General features: G+C 49.9%; 1 protein-coding gene across 1 annotated transcript in view; it reads right to left on the reverse strand.

The window, feature by feature from the left end:
• Nucleotides 1–4,621, reverse strand: part of IFFO2 (intermediate filament family orphan 2) — a 55,554-nt gene extending 50,933 nt beyond the window's left edge. The window contains 5 exon segments of the mRNA XM_010830223.1: nucleotides 53–184; nucleotides 268–358; nucleotides 538–616; nucleotides 4,341–4,518; nucleotides 4,598–4,621. Coding sequence (XP_010828525.1) covers nucleotides 53–184; nucleotides 268–358; nucleotides 538–616; nucleotides 4,341–4,518; nucleotides 4,598–4,621 — 504 coding nt within the window.
• Between the last annotated feature and the right edge of the window lie 15,441 nt (nucleotides 4,622–20,062).

Genomic DNA, 20,062 nt, shown 5'->3' on the forward strand with positions numbered 1-20,062 from the left:
GGGCCCCGCCCACTGCAGACCTAGGCCCCGCCCCCGGACGCGCCCCGCCCACCGCGCCTTCCACTGCGGCGCTCCGAGAACCGGAGGCCCCGCCCAGCTCCGGACTGGACCCCTCCCTCCCCTGCGCCGGGTCCTGTGGCCCGGCCCGGCTCCGATCCTTCTCCCGGGGACACGGCCAGCAGAACTGCACCAGGCATGCGGTCAGGTGGGATCGCCGCAGAGCCAGCCCGGCCTCTTAAAGGGACCGGCGGCCTCGGCAGCGCTCGCTTCCCCCTCCAGGGAGTCTCCTCCCCCGCGGTCTTTGCCAAGGAGGCTACCCTTTTCTTCCAACCACCCCAGATCCCGCGGTCCCCCATTCCTGCGGAGTGAGGGGGACCTCGGTCCAGAAGGGCTGGGGACCAAAGCATCCGAAGGTGCATTCGCACCCACCCCCAGTCCAGCGTGGCGCGGCCTCAATCGACCTTCCCCGGATGAGGCGGCGCTTGCACCGGCACGTCGCCCACGCAGTGGACCCAGGAGGGCTCCTCCACCGCTTACCCCAGCCTCTCGTCCCGAGATAGGCCTAGGCTATACCGAGCCGGCTGGTCCTCGGGCCCAAAGACGGACCGCGCGGATGCTGGGGACCTGCGTAGGGAAACTGAGCTGAGATCCTCGGGCACGTGATACCTGCAAGCTCAGCCTGGGCTGCTACCACTCCCCGGCCCCGAATGATCACCTCCCCACCACCGCACAGGCTGAGATGCAGCTGGCCCCAGAGTGGGGGTCCATTTCATCAACCGCGTGGGGGGCACTTGAGGGCAGAACAGATCTAGAGGGCGGCGCCGACCCAAAGACGCATTCATTTATTCACTCAAACCTGTTTTCAGATTTACCACCCTAAAAAGAAAAGTTCTCCAGTCTCCTGGTGTCTCTTAAGGTGTTGGTCGTTAAGTCGTCTCTGACTTTTTGCGACCCCACGGACTGTAGCCTGCCAGGCTCCTCTGTCCATGGGATTCTGCAGACAAGGATACTGGAATGGGTTGCCCCTCCCTCCTCCAGGGGATCTTCCCCTCCCAGGTATCGAACCCCTCTCCTGCACTGCAGGCAGATGCTTTACCACTGAGCCACCAGGGAAGCCTGGTGTCTCTTAAACCAGTTTGCACACATCTCTGATTATTTTTTGAATACTGATAATAGTTCCCATTATTGAATGCTAAGTATGTATCAGGTGCCATACTTGTTATCCCAGTATTACAGAGGTCGCTGAGACCAGTGGAGCAGTGATCCACCCCTAAACACACACCGTAACCTGCCTACACGATGCGGCTGGCCTCTTGTCCATTTCCCCAGTCGAAACCTCAGAGGGAGGTGACCCCCACATTTGAACGCCTGGGGCTGGCAGTGTATGCATTTAACCAGATACGTGGCATGTTCCACATTCTTTCGGCTGCATTTTTTGAATTGCAATTAAATTTTTGTCCTATTAACTTAATGTGTTTGTTCTCTCTCTTTGTGTGTAAGCTTGAGGGCAGGTACCCTTTCTCAGAGGGACAAAGGCTTTGTGTTCTCAGTGACAGAAGAGACATAAAGGAAACACGGGCATGCTCTGGGGTGAGGTCGTGGCTGTGATGTTAGTTGGCTATTTTTGATTCAGTCACAAGAGCAAACCCCAGGTTTCCTTCCCTCAACCCCAGCTCCTTGCTCCATTCCAAACATAGGCTCACCTTTCCAACACCCCCAGCAGAAACTCACCTGTCTTAAAATCTTTCTTTGCCTTACCCAACCAGATGTGATGACTGCTCTTTGGTCTTTGTTCTCTCCTCTCTTGGTAATTTTCTTGTTTATCTAACCTAAAGAATCAAAGCTGTTTGCCTTACAGCAGGAGTTCACGGATTCCCCAGGGTGGGGTGGGGATTGCTAAGGATAGAATTCTGCAAAGTCCATGATAGAGACAAAAGTTACATTTTTATTTTCACTAGTACCTGAATCTGGTAAAGCATCTGCCTGCAATGTGGGAGACCCGGATTCGATCCCTGGCTTGGGAAGATCTCCTGGAGAAGGAAATGGCAACCCACTCCAGTGTTCTTGCCAGGAGAATCCCACAGATGGACGAGCATGATAGGCTATAGTCCATGGGGTCGCAAAAAGTCGGACACGACTGAGCGAGCTTCACTTCACAGTACCTGAATCAGTTCAGTCGCTCAGTCATGTCCAACTCTTTGCCTGAATGCTATTTAGTATTTCCTTTGATCATGAATGCAGGCAACAAGAAGTCCCTGTGATGTTATTACTAATAGAAATCACAGGTATTTTCACATCACCTTCAGTTTTTATATATCTCAAAGTATCATTTAAGCTACCATACTCTTAATATCATATTCAATTCACCAGTAAATCTTACTTAATGTATTAATAAACATGTTACTATACCACAATTTCTTTAGTATTTTGATAGTTGTATTTTAGTAAAATTGTTACTGGTGTCTGAATGCAATATTTTAAAAATTATTATGAGATGGATTCACAGGCTTCCCCAGATGCCCAAAGGGCCTTAACCCGCAGAAAGGGTTAAGAAGCCACACCTCAGGAGCAGTTCCTTGCCACCTTTTCTCAGACAGATCTGTCCTGCTAACCACAATGCCCTGGAATCAGGGTGTGAAGCCCTCCTGGAGGGGCTAGGTGGGGTGGGGGCACCTAACTCTGTTCTGGGCCTGGAGAGACCCAAACAGTCCAAGATCATTTACTGACCTCCTGCTTCAGCACAGACCTTGCGCTAATTCTGGGGAAACAGCCGAGAACAATGCAAGAGCTCCAGAAACCCTGGGGGAGCTCGTGGAGACAGACAACACCTCACCCCCAACAGTTGCTACTCCATACCTTCCATCAGGCCAAGGGTCTTGCGCCAATACTAGGTCAAGTTCAGCACTGAACCTCCATATCCCAGCATGATGCCTGGCACGTGACAGGTGGTCAACAAGGATGAGTTTAGGTAAACAACTGGACGAGCTGTTGGCACTGGAAAAAAATCCCTGTAAAGTACCTAAGAGGTATTCAATACATATTAGGGTTTCACATTTTAATTACATTTCTTTGTCTGATAACTTTATTGAGGCATTTTTTACATATCATGTAATCCACCCATTTCAATGGTTTTTAGTACATTAACCAAATTGTACAACCGCCACTATAAATCAGTTTCAGAAGATGTCATCCCTCCCAGTAAGATCTCTTTTACTGTTACTGTTTCCGCCTCCCGCCCCAGGCAACCGTGATTGTCTCTCCCTCTCTGTAGATTCGCCTTTTATGGACATTTCCTATAGATGGAATCATACAATGTGTGATCCCTCTCGCCTGGCTTCTTTCACCAAGTATCATGTTTTTCAAATTCACATTATAGCATCCGTAGGACCTTCCTTTCTATTGCCAACCTCTTCTAAAATTTGGTAGTTTGAATTTTGCATTACCTTATTTACTTTTCTGCACATCAATTCCTCATCTGGAAATGGGCCTAATAAAAATATCTACCTGGGGACTTTCCTGGTGGCCCAGAGGTGAAGACTTCACCTTCCAGGGCAGGGGGTGCAGGCTCAGTCCCTAATAAGGGAGTTAAGATCCCACATGCCTTGGGCCACAAAAGCAAAACATAAAGTGAGCAATATTATAACAAAAATTCAATAAAGACTTAAAAAAAAAAAAGAATATCTCCCTGGGAGGGTGGTTAAGGGTTAAATGACTTAATGCATATAAAGCCAGCACGCAGTAAATGCTCAGTAAAATGTTAGCTATTATCACCATTATTTCTTTTTCATTCTTTTTGCTTATGCCAGTGTGAAAAGCCCATAAATGTCTCAAGAAGCAGGGCAAAAAATAAGCCTCTCCCATGATCCCACACCCAGTGGCCTTCCCCATCATCTGAGCCCAGTTCTGTTGCCAGGAAGAATGAACTGCCCTCTCCCTTGCATCCCCCATTCCCACCCCCAGGCTGCAGTTTCTAGAACATTCCCATCAGGTGTCTTCACGGCGAAATGAAAGACAGCAGTAAAACAGGGCTGCACGGAGAAAAGAGAGTGGCTATTAGTCCCACATGGAGCTCCAGGTGGAAATTAATCCTTTAAAAGGCACAGGCAAATTCTTGAGAGGGCCCATCTCTCCTCCCCCCAAACAATAATGACAATAACAACAGCCAGAAAAAAAAAAGAGCTGGCAGAAAGGGTGACTCTCGCCCATCCCAGCAGCCACGGCACGCTGCCCAGCCTCATCCCTCCTGGGCACCTCCAGGCTTACAGGCGGCTTAAGCTACCTGTTGGCTCAACAATTATTCTGGGTGGGTTTGCCTTCCTCGAAAAGGGCGTGGGTTTCACCGACGTCAGGGCGCCAGAGTGTCCCACTGGCTGCCCAGACAGCCCTCTTCTTGGTCAGCAGAACTCTGGTTGCTCCCAGGGCCTTCTCCAGGCCTCTCTCACGCAGGCCAGCCGGGCGGTATGGCAGTGTGGTTACAGGCAGGGCGTGCAGGGCCAGGCTCAGTCGATCACTGTGTGGCTGTGGGCAAGTTACTCACCTGTTCTGTGTCTCAGTTTCTCCCTCTGTAAAATGGGATGGTAGCAGTTTATGGGGTTACCGTGAGGACGAAACAAGTCCACATGGCTGAGAGCAGTGCCTGGCATGCTTTAAGTGCCAGTTATCATGAATCAACATTCCTCAACCCCCTGCCAGGAACCGTTCTGGGGGTGGGGGGTCTTTGAGCTCCATGTGACAGGAAGTAAAGGCTGAGGGTTGCAGAAGCCTAACCAGGGCCATGCTGGATCATTCTAGAGGGAGCCACAAATTTGGATAGGCCCTTGCTTTTAGGCCTTCTTCCATCATTTCCAAATGACTGCGCCTGTTAAACATCTTCTTTGCATGGGTGCCAAGTCGCTTCATTTGTGTCCGATTCTTTGCAACCACATGGACCGTAGCCTGCCAGGCTCCTCCATCCATGCGGATTCTCCAGGCAAGATTACTAGAGTGGGTTGCCTCACCCAGGGATCAAACTCATATCTCTTATGTCTCCTGTGTTGGCAGGTGGGTTCTTTACTACCTGGGAAGCCCAGTATCTTCTTTACCCTGACTCGATCACTAAACCTCTGCATGTTAAAGACCCTTCTTACAGATGGGGAGCCCAAGGCTCAGGGGGTAAAGAGCCTATCCCAAAACACATAATTCACAGCACAGTTGAACTCTGAACCCAACTTTGAACTCCAAGCCCCATCCATTCTGCTCCTGCTCTAGCCTCTTTCTCGACCACCCAAAGACGGAACATTCAAGCATTGATCTGAGAAGTGAGCCCCTGAAGTGATTTCTACCATCCTGTTCCATGGTGTTGGCCTTCAAGTGAGTAGAACCGGGCACGGAGAAGCGACCAGCAGGGACATCGTCAGACAAGCCCAGAGCCACGATGAGAAGCAACACCGTACGCTCCCACCTCCGGGTCTTTACACATGCTGGTCCCGCCTCCAGGGACACCAGTCCCCTTCTCGCGGGCTAGCTCTCACTTATCCTCCAGATCCTGGCTGTAGCAGCACTTCTTCATTTGCTGTCTTGTTTCGACCTTGCATTAAGGAATGATGTACATTCAACAAATATGTGTACAGCTCGACGAATTCCTACACATGCACACCCTAGGGTACTCCACACCCAGTTTATTTCCCGCAAACAGAAATCTCCCTGGTGACCCCTTCCAGTGACACCTCCCAAAGGTGATTGGGCTCTGACGTTTCTCACCATGGATTCCCTTCTAGCCTCATGGACAACAGAATCGGACAGTACGTTTTTTCACTTCTTTCGCTCAGTCTCATCTGTGGGAGACCCACCCACGCAGTTTGTGCTGCTTTGCTGGGTCACATCACGTGCTATCAACACATCACAGTGTATTTCTCCATTCTACCACGGTGGACATGTGGGTGCTTTCTAGTTTGGGGCTATTTGAAGTAAAGCTGCCAAGAGCCTTCTCATTTCTGTCTTTAGGTGAACATAAGCATTTGCTCTTGAGGAGAAACTGGGGAATGGGATTGCTGTGTGGCAGGGGTTGTGTATGTTTAGAGTTAGTAGATATAGCCAGACAGTTTTCCAAGTTGGCCATCTAAATGTATACCCCCAGCAGCAGCATATGAGAATTCAGATTGCTCCAAATCCCAGCTAATTGTCTTGTTGTTTGGTCACTAAGTTGTGTCCGACTCTCTGCATCCCCATGGACTGTAACCCGCCACGCTCCTCCATCCATGGGATTTCCCAGACAAGGATACTGCAGCGGGTTGCCATTTTCTTCTCCAGTGGATCTTCCCGACCCAGAGCGTGAACCCCATCTCCTGAGTCTCCTGCACTGGCGGGCGGGTTCTTTACCACTGGGCCACCAGCTGTTTCCTTGTTCAATCGTTCAGTCGTGTCTGACTCTTTGTGACCCCATGGACTGCAGTGCGCCAGGCTTCCCTGTCCTTCACTATCTCCCAGGGTTTGCTCAAACTCATGTCCATTGAGTTGATCATGCCATCCAACCATCTCATCTTCTGTCGCTCCCTCCTTCTCCTGCCCTCAATCTTTCCCAGCGTCAGGGTCTTTTCCAATTAGTCATTGGAGCTTCAGCTTCAGCACCAGTCCTTCCAATGAATATTCAGGGTTGACCAGGCAAGTCCAATATTTAGTACAGTCAGAGATCAACACTAGGATTTACTGTATAACATAGGGAACTATATTCAATATCTTGTAAAAACCTACAATAGAAAATCATCTGAAAAAATATATCAAAAAAATCACTTTTCTGGATACCTGAAACTAACACAATCTTGACAATCAACTCTACTTCCATAAACATATTTAGCGTAATCAGTGCTTTTTTATTTTAAGGGTAGCACTTCCCCTAGAACCGCTCTGTACCCTCGAAAGCAGGGTAGGTAGGGACCTCTTCTCACTCTTCCCCACTGTAGATTCATTTGTCCGTAGCATTCCCACTAATTCCTTGTCTCCCTCATGGCAGGAAGTGAGGGCTCCTTAAGGAAGGGAAGGAAACCATCTATCTCCTTGGAAGGGAGAAGCCAGGCCCTGTCACCCCAGCCCCAGGCCACTTGCCCTCTGCCAGTGCAGCCGGAAGTCCAGCCCCGAGGATGCAGGGCCCTCTCTCTGATGCACCCTACGCAATTTCAAGCCCTGAGCTTAATGAGATGGCCCCTTCCTGGATGTGTGGTGCGGGCCCTCTGAGCCTCAGTTTCTCTGTCTATAAAGCAGCTACCATGCCTCTGCCCCATGGGGTCGCGTTGTGCGCTGTGCGTGCTCAGTCTGTCCGACTCTTTGCAACCCCATGGACTGTAACCCACCAGGCTCCTCCATCCACGGGATTTTTCCAAACAAGAATATTGAACTGGGTTGCCATTTCCTCCTCCAGGAGATCTTTCGAATTCAGGGATCGAACCCACATCTCCTGCAGCTCCGGCATTGCAGGTAGATTCTTTACCCACCGAGCCATTTGGAGGAGCCCCTATGAGGCTGTGGTAGGGGCTAAATGAAACACTATTACGTTCCTGGAAGGGAGCCTGACAGAGGTGGGTGGCTCTTTGCAGTCACTTGAAAGCCTGTCGCCCTCTGTCAGAGATGACCTCCCAGGCTTCCCTGTTCTGGTTGTCAGAAAGCTCTACAAAGTGCCCGGCTGCATGATGCAACACATCCATCTCTGCCCGAAGAGACAGGCCTCTGACCCCAAGAACCAACAGGTACTTCTCTCATTTCGCTCATTCCTCATGCTGTCCTTCTCAGATCCGTCCCAGTAGAACTAGTCTATGGGCCAGGCATCATTTCACATGGATCACCTCATTCTCTCCAAACCTCACCAATCTGAGGAAAGACTCTCATTCTGCTTTTACAGATGGAGAAACTGAGGCTTGGAGAGGAAAAGCTAGATTCTTTCCCTTGTCCCAGGGCCTGGCAATCTTAGGTCCGAAACCTTAAGCCAGGTCCTGCCTGGACACTGCAATGTCCACATCGACCTCAGGATGAGCAAGGACCCTGCAGCTGCAGGGTGTGGGTTGTTGCCAGGGAGGCCCTGGGAGTTCCAGGAGCAAGATGGGGCAGGACAGGGGCGTCTTCACCCTGTGGGGACCCTCCTGTCTCCTCCACTGGCTTGCTTTGCTCCCATTAAGAGATGAGCTGGGTAAATTCCCACATAACCCACCTCCGATTTCTGGTTTGCAAACAGCTTTTCACTTGCCAGGGAAAGCACTCAGAGGAGGCAGGTCCTCTGTGGCCTCGTGGTCCTGTTTCTCCTGAAACAGACACCCCAGTCATGGGGCTGCCTCGCGGGAGGTTAGCCAGCAAGGAATGAGTCAAAGCCCTTCTTCCCGGAGGCCTGCCTCTTCCAGGGCCATGAAAAGGAGGAATGCGTCTGAACTCATCCCAGACCCTGATGACAGGACCGGCTCCCTAATTGTCCTGAACTCAAGTTTGAAATGACTTGCCGCAGAAGTCACCATGTCAGCCTTGGTGACTTCCCCGATGGCTATTTCGTAACTGCAGAGTTTTCAGCCAGCCAGAGGCTTCCTTGGTCCACAACCTGCCCTGCACCTTCCAGCATAGCTCAGATGAGAGGCGTCACCTCCGTGTCCAGCAACTGGGGATTGACTGCTTAAGTCATGACATGTCCATAAGAAGTCATACTCAAGAAATCCTGAGGATAACACACACATCTTTATTGGCACGAAGGAGGTCCTCCAGTTATCACTGAAGGGAAAGGGCACCACTGTGAAACACTATAAAACCATATCATTTGTACGTGGGATCTAAAAACTGAGACTAGTGAATATAACAAAAAATAAACAGATTCACAGATACAGAGAACAAACTGGTGGCTACCAGTGGGGGAGAGAGCAGAGGGGAGGGACGAGACGCGGGCAGGGGGCCACAGGTGCCCTACTGTGTATATAAGGAGACATTGTACAGCCAGGGGATACAGCCAATATTGTGTAGGAACCATAAACTTTAAAAACTGTGAATCACTGTCTGTACATCTGTAACTTATGTAATACTGCACATCAACTATACTTCAATTAAAAATTAATACAACTATAAAATCCCACTTTTAAAGTATGCATCTTTGGTCTGTGGCTCTGTCCACACGTATATACATGGGGGAAAATTCTGTAAGAACATCCCAAAGGTCAGCTGACGGTTTTTGTTCTTTTACACGCCTTTCAGTGTTTTCTGAATAATAACATATACAGATAAAGAACTAAAGAATCTCTTGATGAAACTGAAAGAGGAGAGTGAAAAAGTTGGCTTAAAACTCAACATTCAGAAAACTAAGGTCATGGCATCTGGTCCCATCACTTCATGGCAAATAGATGGGGAAACAGTGGAAACAGTGACAGACTTTATTTTTTTGGGGCTCCAAAATCACTGCAGATGGTGACTGCAGCCATGAAATTAAAAGACGTTTGCTCCTTGGAAGAAAAGTTATGACCAACCTAGACAGCATATTGAAAAGTAGAGACATTACTTTCCCAACAAAGGTCCGTCTAGTCAAAGCTATAATTTTTCCAGTGGTCATGTATGGATGTGAGAGTTGGACTATAAAGAAAGCTGAGCACCGAAGAATTGATGCTTTTGAACTATGGTGTTGGAGAAGACTCTTGAGAGTCCCTTGGACAGCAAGGAAATCAAACCAGTCCATCCTAAAGGAGATCAGTCCTGAATATTCATTGGAAGGACTGATGCTGAAGGTGAAACTCCTATACTTTGGCCACCTGATACAAAGAACTGACTCATTTGAAAAGACCCTGATGCTGGGAGAGATTGACAGCAGGAGGAAAAGGGGACAATAGAGGATGAGATGGTTGGATGGCATCACCGATTTGCTGGATATGAGTCTGAGCAAGATCCAGAAGATGGACAGGGAGGCCTGGTGTGCTGCTGTCCATGAGGTCGCAAAGAGTCGGACATGACTGAGCGACTGAACTGAATTGATATAAATATATATGTGCATGTGTGCGTGTGTAACACATACAAAAACAGTTGCAAGTCACCACAGTGGTAAGGATATCAACACCATTATCTCTTAAACCTCACGTCATTTGACAAAGCTGGTCAAATTCTACCTGAATTTTAAAATGAGCCCTTATTACATTTAAAAGGGAGCTTCTCAGGTGGTGGAAAGCAGTAAAGAAACTGCCTGCCAATGCAGGAGACATGAGAGACAGGGGTTCGATCCCTGGGTCGGGAAGATCCCCTGGAGGAGGAAATGGCAACCCACTCCAGTATCCTTGCCTGAAAAGTCCCATGGGCAGAGGCGCCTGGCGGGCTACAGGCAACAGGGTCACAAGAGTCGGACACGACTGAGCACAGCACAGGCTTTTCAAAGGAGAGAAATAGAAAAGCTGTTTTCACTTCAGGGGAAAAAAACCCAACATTATTGTGTAAAATAAAAAGCACTGGGCCAAGTGGGAGATCTAAAGATGCGTGGGATGCGGACTTTGACTTCAAGAACTTTGCAGCCCCAGGTCCTGGAAGAACTAGACACGAGCTCACCTCTAGTAAGCAAGACCAAGAGAGGCAGCTGGCAGAGTGTTATAAGGACACGGAGCAAAACATGTCACTTCAGGGGCAATGAAACAATTTACTGAGCACCTACTATGTGCCTTCTGCCCAGAGCATCTTCTATTTCAGGCTCACAACAGCCCTTGCGATGGGCACAACTTCCACCACTGTACTCACGAGAACAGCCAGGCTCTACAAGGCTCTGGAATTTTCCCAGAGTTGCGAAGCTAGCAGCAGCACAGGTGGGAATCTGAAATTCTGTCTCCAAAGCCAATGCCTTCTCTCCCACTCCTCACACTCCCCCCATCCCCAGGGGACTGGGGTCAGGACAAAACAGCTTCTGAGGGGATACTGCAACAGCAGAAGAGGCAACAGCAGCTATTCTCTCTCCAGGTCTCCGCTGTCTCACCTTTAAATTGGAGGGCAATATACCCCACAGGGCTCGTGTGAGGGTTAAAAGAGAAACCCAACATATTGCCAGGCAGAGACACCAGAGACAGTCATGCCTATAAAGCGTCTGGAACACATGCCTGATGCATGCTGAGTGCTCGGTTACATAGAGGCTGCAGTGGACTCTGGAGTCAGGTTGCCTGCGTTTGTGTCCCTTCTCTGCCACTTACCGTGTGATAGTTGGACAGGTTACCAATGGTCTGTGCCTCACTATCTCCATTTATAAAATGGGGTGACAATAAAAGTCCCAACCTCAGGCTTTTGTTAGGACAAGGAAGGGAAGGCATATAAGGGATTCAGACCAATGTCTGGCACGCGGTAGGTGGGTAATGAATGGTCGGTATCGTTATTCATATTACTTTGCACTGCAAAGACTTCTGAAGCCAGCAGAGCCTGATCCTTGCTGGTAAGGGTTTTAAAGGACTGCCCCCAGCCTTGAAATGTAAACATCCCTGGGAAGAGCAGTAACACCACTGGTTTCCGTCTGCCAACCCTTGGAAAGATGAAGGCGATGGTGTCATAGGTAACGATGAGAGATGGAGATCCAGGGGTCAGGCCTCAGAGGGAAGGGAAAGAACCTCTTCCAGAAAAACCTAAACTGGGAAGAAAGGTCACTTCGGACACAACCCTAACATTTAGCTTCTCACCCAGCCCAATGCTAGTAGCTCAAGATGAGGCAGAAAATGGCGAATAATTGTAGCTCATGTTGCTGAGTAGTTGTTATGGATCAGGCGCTTACCTGCCTCCGCTTTATTCACACAGGCAATCATTTGACCCTCAGGTGATGCTATGAGCACACGCTCACATCCCCATTTTACAGATGAGGAAACGGAGGCCCAGGAATCTCAACTGACTTGTGAACATCACACAACTAGTATGTGGTCCAGCCAGGGCTGCCCCTGTGACTTGCATGCCCCCCGGTTCAGTGGGTGGACAGACCCCTCCCTTTACTCCCTGGATCCCCACCTCCCAGGCAGCCAAGAAAAGCCTCTGCCACTGGGTTGGAATCCATCCTCGGGACCTTCGGCCTCCTTTGGAGACAACCACCGAGGTTGTCTGGGGGAAGGAGCTTGTCTGGCCGGTGGTCAGGAGTCCTCAGACCTCAGCCCTCCTCTGGGGGTCCCATTCGAGGTTAGCCACCATCCTCACCTGTCAGGGGAAGGTCAGGCCCCCCGGCCCACAGGCAGGGCTGACGTCTGTTTTGGAGGAGGCTTTGGGGAGGCACAGGTCACCCCCTGTGACCTGGATGGACTCTGGTCCCCTGACCTGGAGTCCAGGCCCGCCTCCCAGTGCCCAGCCATGCCACGGCTCAGATAAGAGAGTGGCAAGCAACCGGAGAGGCAACCGGAGAGTGGCAACGCTGTGGGCCCAGGGTCGCGGCCCAGGGCCAGTGACGCCTGTCCCTGTCCTGCTGCTCACCCAGGCGTGAGTCACCCTCTCAGAGCCTCAGACTTCCCAGCTAAAACATGGTGGGGGGCTCGGGAGAGACAGTCTCGCGGGGCCGTTCAGCTCCCCCCAGATTCGGTAGTTCTAGGATAGAGTTCTCTTCCTTCTTGGTGCTCACAAAGCAACAGGAAGACACGGTCCTTACCCTCAAGGAATTCGAGTGGGGCGGCAGGGACAGCCACCTCCCAGCCCTGTCCACACCCAGCGCCAAGTGTTACCAAGTCCAGGCTGGCACTGCCCACCACACCGCAGACCGATAAACTAAGAGACGAGTCAATAGGGCAAGGAATCGCGACTTTATTCAGCAAGCCGGCAGGCTGAGAAGATGGTAGACTCGTGCCCCAGAGACCATCAGGGCTCCTCTATGTAAAAGGGATGGGAGGAAAGTCAAACATTTCCTGGTCCCGGTCAGCCGCCAGAGTCACTCACAGGTGGGCCTGGTCAGGATGCAATCTGTGAGCTAAACAAAGGTATTTTAGCTTAATGTCATTACTTGGGAGGCAGGGTTCCCAGAGACGGACCATTAGGTATAATTTAAGCTTATGGGTAACATCCGTTTCGTGATTAACTTGTAATAGCATCTGAAGGGCCTTCCCTATTACACAAGTGTGTGACGTCAAGTTATTTTTCTCTGAGCCTCAGTTTCCCTCACTGTAAAGTGGGCCTATAAGAGCTACCCTTAAAATTATAGTGTTACCACATGAGACACACTTCACACCCACGAGGATGGCTATCATCCAAAAAAAAAAAAAGGTGGGGGGCTGGAATTAACAAGTGTTGACCGGAATGTAGAGAATTTGGAACGCTCGTGCACCCCTTGTGAGAATATAAAAGGTGCAGACGTGATGGGAAACAGTTCAGCAATTTCTCAAGAAGTTAAACATAGAACTACCAGCAGTTCCGTTCCTAGGAGTATGTACCCAGGAATTGAAAGCAGGGACTAAAAGACATCCTCACCAGCGCTCAGAGCAGTGTTATTCACAGTAGCCAAGACCTGGAAACAAGCAAAGTGTCTGTCTATGGATGAATGAGTAAACAAAACGCGGCAAAGACGCCCAATGGGCTGTTACTCAGCCATAAAAAGAAGGGAGACTCTGACACATGCTGTCACACGGAGGAATCCAGAAGACATTATGCCAAGTGAAATAAGCCAGACACGAAAGGATAAACATTGCCCGATTCCACTTACGTAAGGTATCTAGAACAGGCTTCAGAGACAGAAAGTGGAAGAGCGAGTACCAGGGACTGGAGGCAGGGGGAGCAGGGAGTTAGTATTTAATGGGTCCAGGGTATCAGTTTGGGATGATGACAAATTCTGGAAACGGTTACTGGTAACAGGTGAACAGTACTATGAATGAATTAAATACCACTGAGCTGTACACTTAAAATGGTTCAAACGGTAAATCACATGTTATGCATAGTTTACCAAAATAAAACTATACATCATTTTTTGTTTTTTTTTTTTTACCATTAGGAAAAAAAAAACCTTGGGGGCTGTTAAACGAGACAGGTGCGCAACCCCCAGTTATGTTCTCTGGCAAAAGAGAAGTCATCCCCTTATATTTCCTTGCCAAGAAGGGACAAGAGACAGACCAAAGTCCACCACCAGCAAGCCATGCCCTCTGCTGAGCCCCGGAGCAGGCGTAGGGTGGGAGAGGGTCTGCAGGACCTGTAGACCCTACTGTCTACTCTCCCAGAACCCTGCCCCCAAGGAGGCTCCGCGGCCCAGCGATACCCACAGAGCATCAAAAGTGATGAATGACAAGGGGCAGAGTGCTCCCGGAGGCTGGGAGGAGCAGCAGCGGCAGGAGGGGATGCTGTCCATAAACCAAAGTCCTGGGGAACTCGAAAGCAAAGACAGGGACAGTGGGGCCAGGCTTCCTGAAGGAGATGGCCTTGAACTTGGCTTTGAAGGAGGCAGAGATGGGACACCCCTGGTTTCTTGCAACCCCTCTGCTTAGGCTGGATGCAGCAACGAACCATTTATGGAGCTTCTACTCAGCACTTACTCAGTCCTAACAGTGACCCTGTGAGGCGGCAGTAATTCTGCCCAAGTTAGAGAGAGGGAACCTGAGGCCCGGAAGACTGCACTTGTCTGGGGTGGCGGCCTAAAGGTTGAAACCCAGGCTTATATGGCCCCCAGATCCGTGCCGCCCCCACAATACAAAGCTTCTCCCCCAGGATTCGAGCGGGTCCCACTCCCCTCACGACCCCACCCCACACATGTGTGACTTCCACGCCAAGGAGGAGGCTGTGGATTTAAACCCAGATTTATACCTGGTTGGGGAGAAGTGCAGGTGGGCCTGGAACTCGTGACTGTTCTCTGAAATGGGGGCAGTCTTGGGCGGTCCGTGCCCTGAACTTGTGCAGCCTGTGGGACGTTTAGCTGGTGTTGAAGAATTGTATAATGGGTATGGGAGAAAAGCACACAGTTTGGTGTCAGAAAAAAACAGTATCACACAGTCATTTAAAGAATTTTTTAAAATGGTGCCAAGCGATTGGAGGGGACCCAGGGGCGTCCAGGGCGCCTGCAGGGCTTTTGCTCTCAGCCTAGCCAGCGCTTGCAGCTGTCTGCTGTGTGACAGTTCATGAGCTATAAAGGTAAGTGCCGTGTATGATTCTGCCTGCTATTGTTACTTCATAATATGTAATAAATCCCAAAGGTTGTTTTCTAAATTTTAACTTTACCGGTGAGAAAAAAAACACATCTCAGGGCTAGATCTGGCCCCCAGGGAGCAAGTTCGCAACCCCTGAGTTAAGTGTTTTCTCCCAGATGGAGAGCACCCGGCCAGCGAAATGACCAGGGTGCCAGGATCCGTCTCCCAGCTGAAAAGAGCTGGCAGCAGGGGACAAGGACCGCCAGGGCTCTTATGGTCCAGCCCCTCCCCCTGCACATAGGTGTCGTTATCCGCATTACTCAGATGAGCCCCCGACGAGAGGCCCCGCATCAAGTCATCATCCTGGGACTTCCCCGGTGGCCCGGCGGTTAGGGATCTGCCTGCCAGTGCCGTGGGCAGTGAGTTCAGTCCCTGGTCCAGGAAGATCCCACATGCCACGGAGCAACTAAGCCTGTGGGCCCCAACTACTGAGCCTGCACTGTAGACCACGTGCCACAACTACGGAAATTGTAGAGAGCCTGTTCTCCAGAACAAGGGAACGGGGCGCCCTAGAGCCTATTCTCCGCAACAAGGGAAGCCCCTGAAATGCGAAGCCCAGACGTGGCATCAAGAGCAGCCCCTGCTCCCCATAACTAGAGAGAGTCCAAGCACAGCAACGAAGACCGAGCGCCACAGTTAATTAATCTTTAAAAGTCATCATCTCACTAGGGGCCTCAGAACCTCCAACAAATTTCCAGCTCTGTTTATCTCATCTTCAAGAGCCTCCTGCAGGCCTCTGCCTGGAGCAGGGCAGGTGGGATCCCAAGACTTTCTCTGCGGCCTCCTCCACGGGGCCTCAGTTGCTTTCATGACCTTGACTCACTCTTGCTGCAATTTTAATTATTATTTTAACGATGCTTTTCAAAGATCTTTGGCGGCCTTCAGGCACTAAGGTCTCATCAGCCCAAATTCACCCCCATTACTGTGATTAGTATTTTATTAACGGTAATAATTCCCTGCACAAGCCATCAACTTGTCATTAGGCGATTTCAAAACACTTGTCGAGGCTGGCTCACAGCAGGTCAGAGGCAGCGTTTTGCCTCCGTGATTAGAACTCAGCACACGCCATGAGTGGTCTCCACAACCAGGGCCGGGCGCAGTGATGGCACTTCCGATGGCACCTCCCACAAGAGGATGTTAGGCCGTGCAGGATGCGGCATTCAACAGTGAGATGACCTCTTATTCATTCTTTTCCCACGTGTTTTCTTTGCATTTGACCAGGAGAAAGTCTACCTCACTCTATTTGTCCCTGGAATTTTTCCGTGTGTCTTTAGTACAGACAGAACAGACCCCAGGCTTGGACCCTTGGGCTGGACCTGGTGAAAATTTAATGAAGCCAGTTTGCTTTTCTAGGTTATTTTCACGGTCATCTTCTATTAAGGGATGTAAAATTTCCTTTTCAAATGAATTTATTTAAGTCATACAAGGCGAATCTAAAAAAAAGATTTTTTTTTAGTTAGAGGAGAATTGCTTTATAATGCTGTGTTGGTTTCTGCCACACAACAACTCAAAATCAGTCATAATTTTATATATATATATATATATATATATCCCCTTCCTCTTGAGCCTCCCTGCCCCCCTCCCAATTCCACCCCTCTAGGTCATCACAGAGCCCCAGACTGGGCATCCTGTATTATATGGCAGCTACCCACTAGCTATCTATTACTGTATATGTGTCGATGATACTAAAGAAAATATTAAAGAAATAATAATCTGGGTCAGAGGTCAGCAAACTGGCCTGCATGCCAAATCTGTTGCACTGCCCGTCTTTGTATAGTTCATGAACTACAAATGTTTTTAATAAATGTAGAAGCTGCTCTGTAACACAGGGAGCCCAGGCTGGGGGAAGGGAGTGGAGAATAAAACATGAAGAATATTTGTGATACGTGACAAATACACGAAATTCAAACTGCAGGCTCCAGAAACCAACCCTTGAATTGCACACATCCGTGTTTATTGATTTACGTTTTACCTACAGCGGCCTCCTGCCACAGTGGCGGAGTTAAGTAGTTGCAACAGAGACCAAATAGCCCACAATGTTTAAAGTATTTATTACTTGATCCTTTACAGAAAAAGTTTTCTGACCCCTGGTTAAGGTGGTTGGCTGACATGGCCAAGATCTTGTGATGGTACCAGAGTGAGTCAATCCCTCGTCAGAACTCTAGGAGGTTCTCATCATTTGTTTCCACCAGTTTACAGGTGAGAAGGAAACCATGGCTCAGAGAGGTTTAGTGACTTGCACAAGGTCACACAGCCAGTCAGCAGAAAGTCAGAATTTGAACCAAGGTCAGACTCCAAAGGGGCATTTGGTGGGCAGGGTTGAACATCTCGTATGCTTTGCTGATCTTTCTTGCCACCCATTCATTTTCTTCATGTGCCTCAAATACACCTAGTACTTTCTTTCAAACCTCTATACCTTTGTTCAGACGCCTCTTCTTCCTGTTAACTCCAGCAGGATAGCCCCTCCTCCAGGAAGTCTCTGCTATGGCCCATCCCTCCTGGACCCAGGGCAGACCTCCCTCCTCTCCCCTCCCAACGCTGGTACCTGCGTGTCGGTGGATTTTTCATCATTATTCTTTTTTCTTTTTTTCGCCTCATTGCACAGCATATGGGATCTTAGTTCCCCGACCAGGGATTGAATCTGTGCCTCCTGCATTGGAAGGCAGAGTCTTAATCGCTGGGCTGCCAGAGAAGTTCCCATCGTCATTTCTTGATGACATGGCTCATCTGCACAGCTCAGGAAACGCCCTGGAGGGTGGGGATGGTGTCAAGCACAGAGTCCTAATAATTTAGCAGAACAAGACAGGCCTTCCTCGCCTTGCGCCTCGTCTCTGGTCACCTCACCTCTCCCCTGCTTCTGCTTTCTGCTCCTGCAGGACTGAACCACGTGTAATTCCCCAAACCCTTCGAGTTAGCTCAGGTCTCTCTGCCTATGCACGGCTGTTCCTTCTGCTGGAACATCCTCCCTGCCCCTTCTGCACCTAACTAACTCCTATGCATCCTTCAAAGCCCCAACCAGGCATCAGTATGGAGGCTGCTGCATACCCCACTCCCACCCCAACAGAGCAGACCCTTCCCTCCCCTTGGCTCTCCCATGACCCCGGCCCTGGTGAGGCCGCAGAAAGGGAGGCTTAGCCTGTGGGCTCCGGACAGTCTGGGGTCCAGTCTGGCTCTTCTGAGCCCTAGTTCTCTGTCATTGCCCCAGTGACTGACCTTGCTCTGCCTCAGCTGCTTTGCCTATAAAACGGGGGCGCTAACAGAAGGCTGCCCCTGGGATCACTGTGAGGCTTGGAGGCAAGGATGCCTGGGAAGACCGTACCTGGAGAGGCTCCATTACCGCCCGCTGTTTCATTCTTTTCCTCACTTCTTTTCTTTTATCTGGCTGCGCCAGGCCTCAGTTGGGGCACGCAGGATTTTCAGGCTTCACCGTGGCCTGTGGGATCTAGTTCCCTGACCAGGGATGGAACCTGGGCCCTGGAATTGGGGGCACGGAGTCTTAACCACTGGACCACCGGGGAAGTCCAGCCTACTCCTGTTACTACTGCACCGTGATTCTGATTGTCAGTTTCTGATTGTCAGCCCTCCAAGTGCTGGGGGCTCTGCGAGAGCCGGGAAATGGCTCTTGTCTCCACGGCTCCCCGTGCCCCGTGCAGCAGATTGGGGTGAGATGCTCAGGAACGATTTCCCTCCCCTTCCTCCTCCTCAGCTCCACCCCCACCCCTACTGCCCTCTGGACAAAGCAAACGGGCCCCAGGGTGGCATCAGCCTGCCCAAGTACAAGCCTACTTTCTCACGGGGGTCCCCAGCACAAATCCAGGGCTGCAGGTTCCAGGCTCCCCAGGGCCACCCTGAGAGCTGCCTCCATAGCAGCCCTTCCAGCCTATTGCAAATCCGAAGAGAGTTCCCCATAAACTTGGTTTATGAGCCAGGAAAAAGATCAAGATGCCTGCCTTGTTCCTGAGTCACTAAGACCTCAAAGAAGGCCACACCAGCGTCCTTGTTCCCTGTCCAGCCACCAGGCCCTCTCCTGAGAGTGGATCCCCCCCAACCCCATAAATCAGTAAAAAAAAAAAAAAAAACCTGCCTAGCCAAAGACACACCTAAATGCTGTCCTTAACAGCTGGGCTCAGGGCCAGTATGGCAGCAGGCAGAGCAAACCAAAGCTTCCCCAAACCAGAGTCCCCATAAACCTAAAGCAAAGGAGGCAGGTCAGCTGCCTGGCTGATCTTAATGACCCAGATAACCATGATGGTGCGATCACTCACCTAGAGTCAGACATCCTGGAATGAGAAGTCAAGTGGGCCTTAGAAGCATCACTACGAACAAAGCTAGTGGAGGGGATGGAATTCCAGTTGAGCTATTTTCAAATCCTACAAGATGATGCTGTGAAAGTGCTGCACTCAATATGCCAGCAAATTTGGAAAACTCAGCAGTGGCCACAGGACTGGGAAAGGTCAGTTTTTATTCCAATCCCAAAGAAAGGCAATGCCAAAGAATGTTCAAACTACCGCATAAGTGTGCTCATCTCACATGATAGCAAAGTAATGCTCAAAGTTCTCCAAGCCAGGCTTCAGCAATACATGAACCATGAACTTCCAGATGTTCAAGCTGGTTTTAGAAAAGGCAGAGGAACCAGAGATCAAATTGCCAACATCTGTTGGATCATTGAAAAAGCAAGAGAGTTCCAGAAAAGCATCTACTTCTGCTTAATTGATTATTCCAAAGCCTTTGACCTTGTGGATCACAACAAACTGTGGAAAATTCTTCAAGAGATGGGAAAACCAGACCACCTGACCTGTCTCTTGAGAAATCTGTATGCAGATCAGGAAGTAACAGAACTGGACATGGAACAACAGACTGGTTCCAAATTGGGAAAGAAGTACGTCAAGGCTGTATATCGTCACCCAGCTTATTTAACTTATATGCAGAGTACATCATGAGAAACGCTGGGCTGGATGAAGCACAAGCTGGAATCA

This window comes from Bison bison, unplaced genomic scaffold (assembly GCF_000754665.1).
Source record: "Bison bison bison isolate TAMUID 2011002044 unplaced genomic scaffold, Bison_UMD1.0 scf7180017864516, whole genome shotgun sequence".
NCBI classification, from domain to species: Eukaryota; Metazoa; Chordata; class Mammalia; order Artiodactyla; family Bovidae; genus Bison; species Bison bison.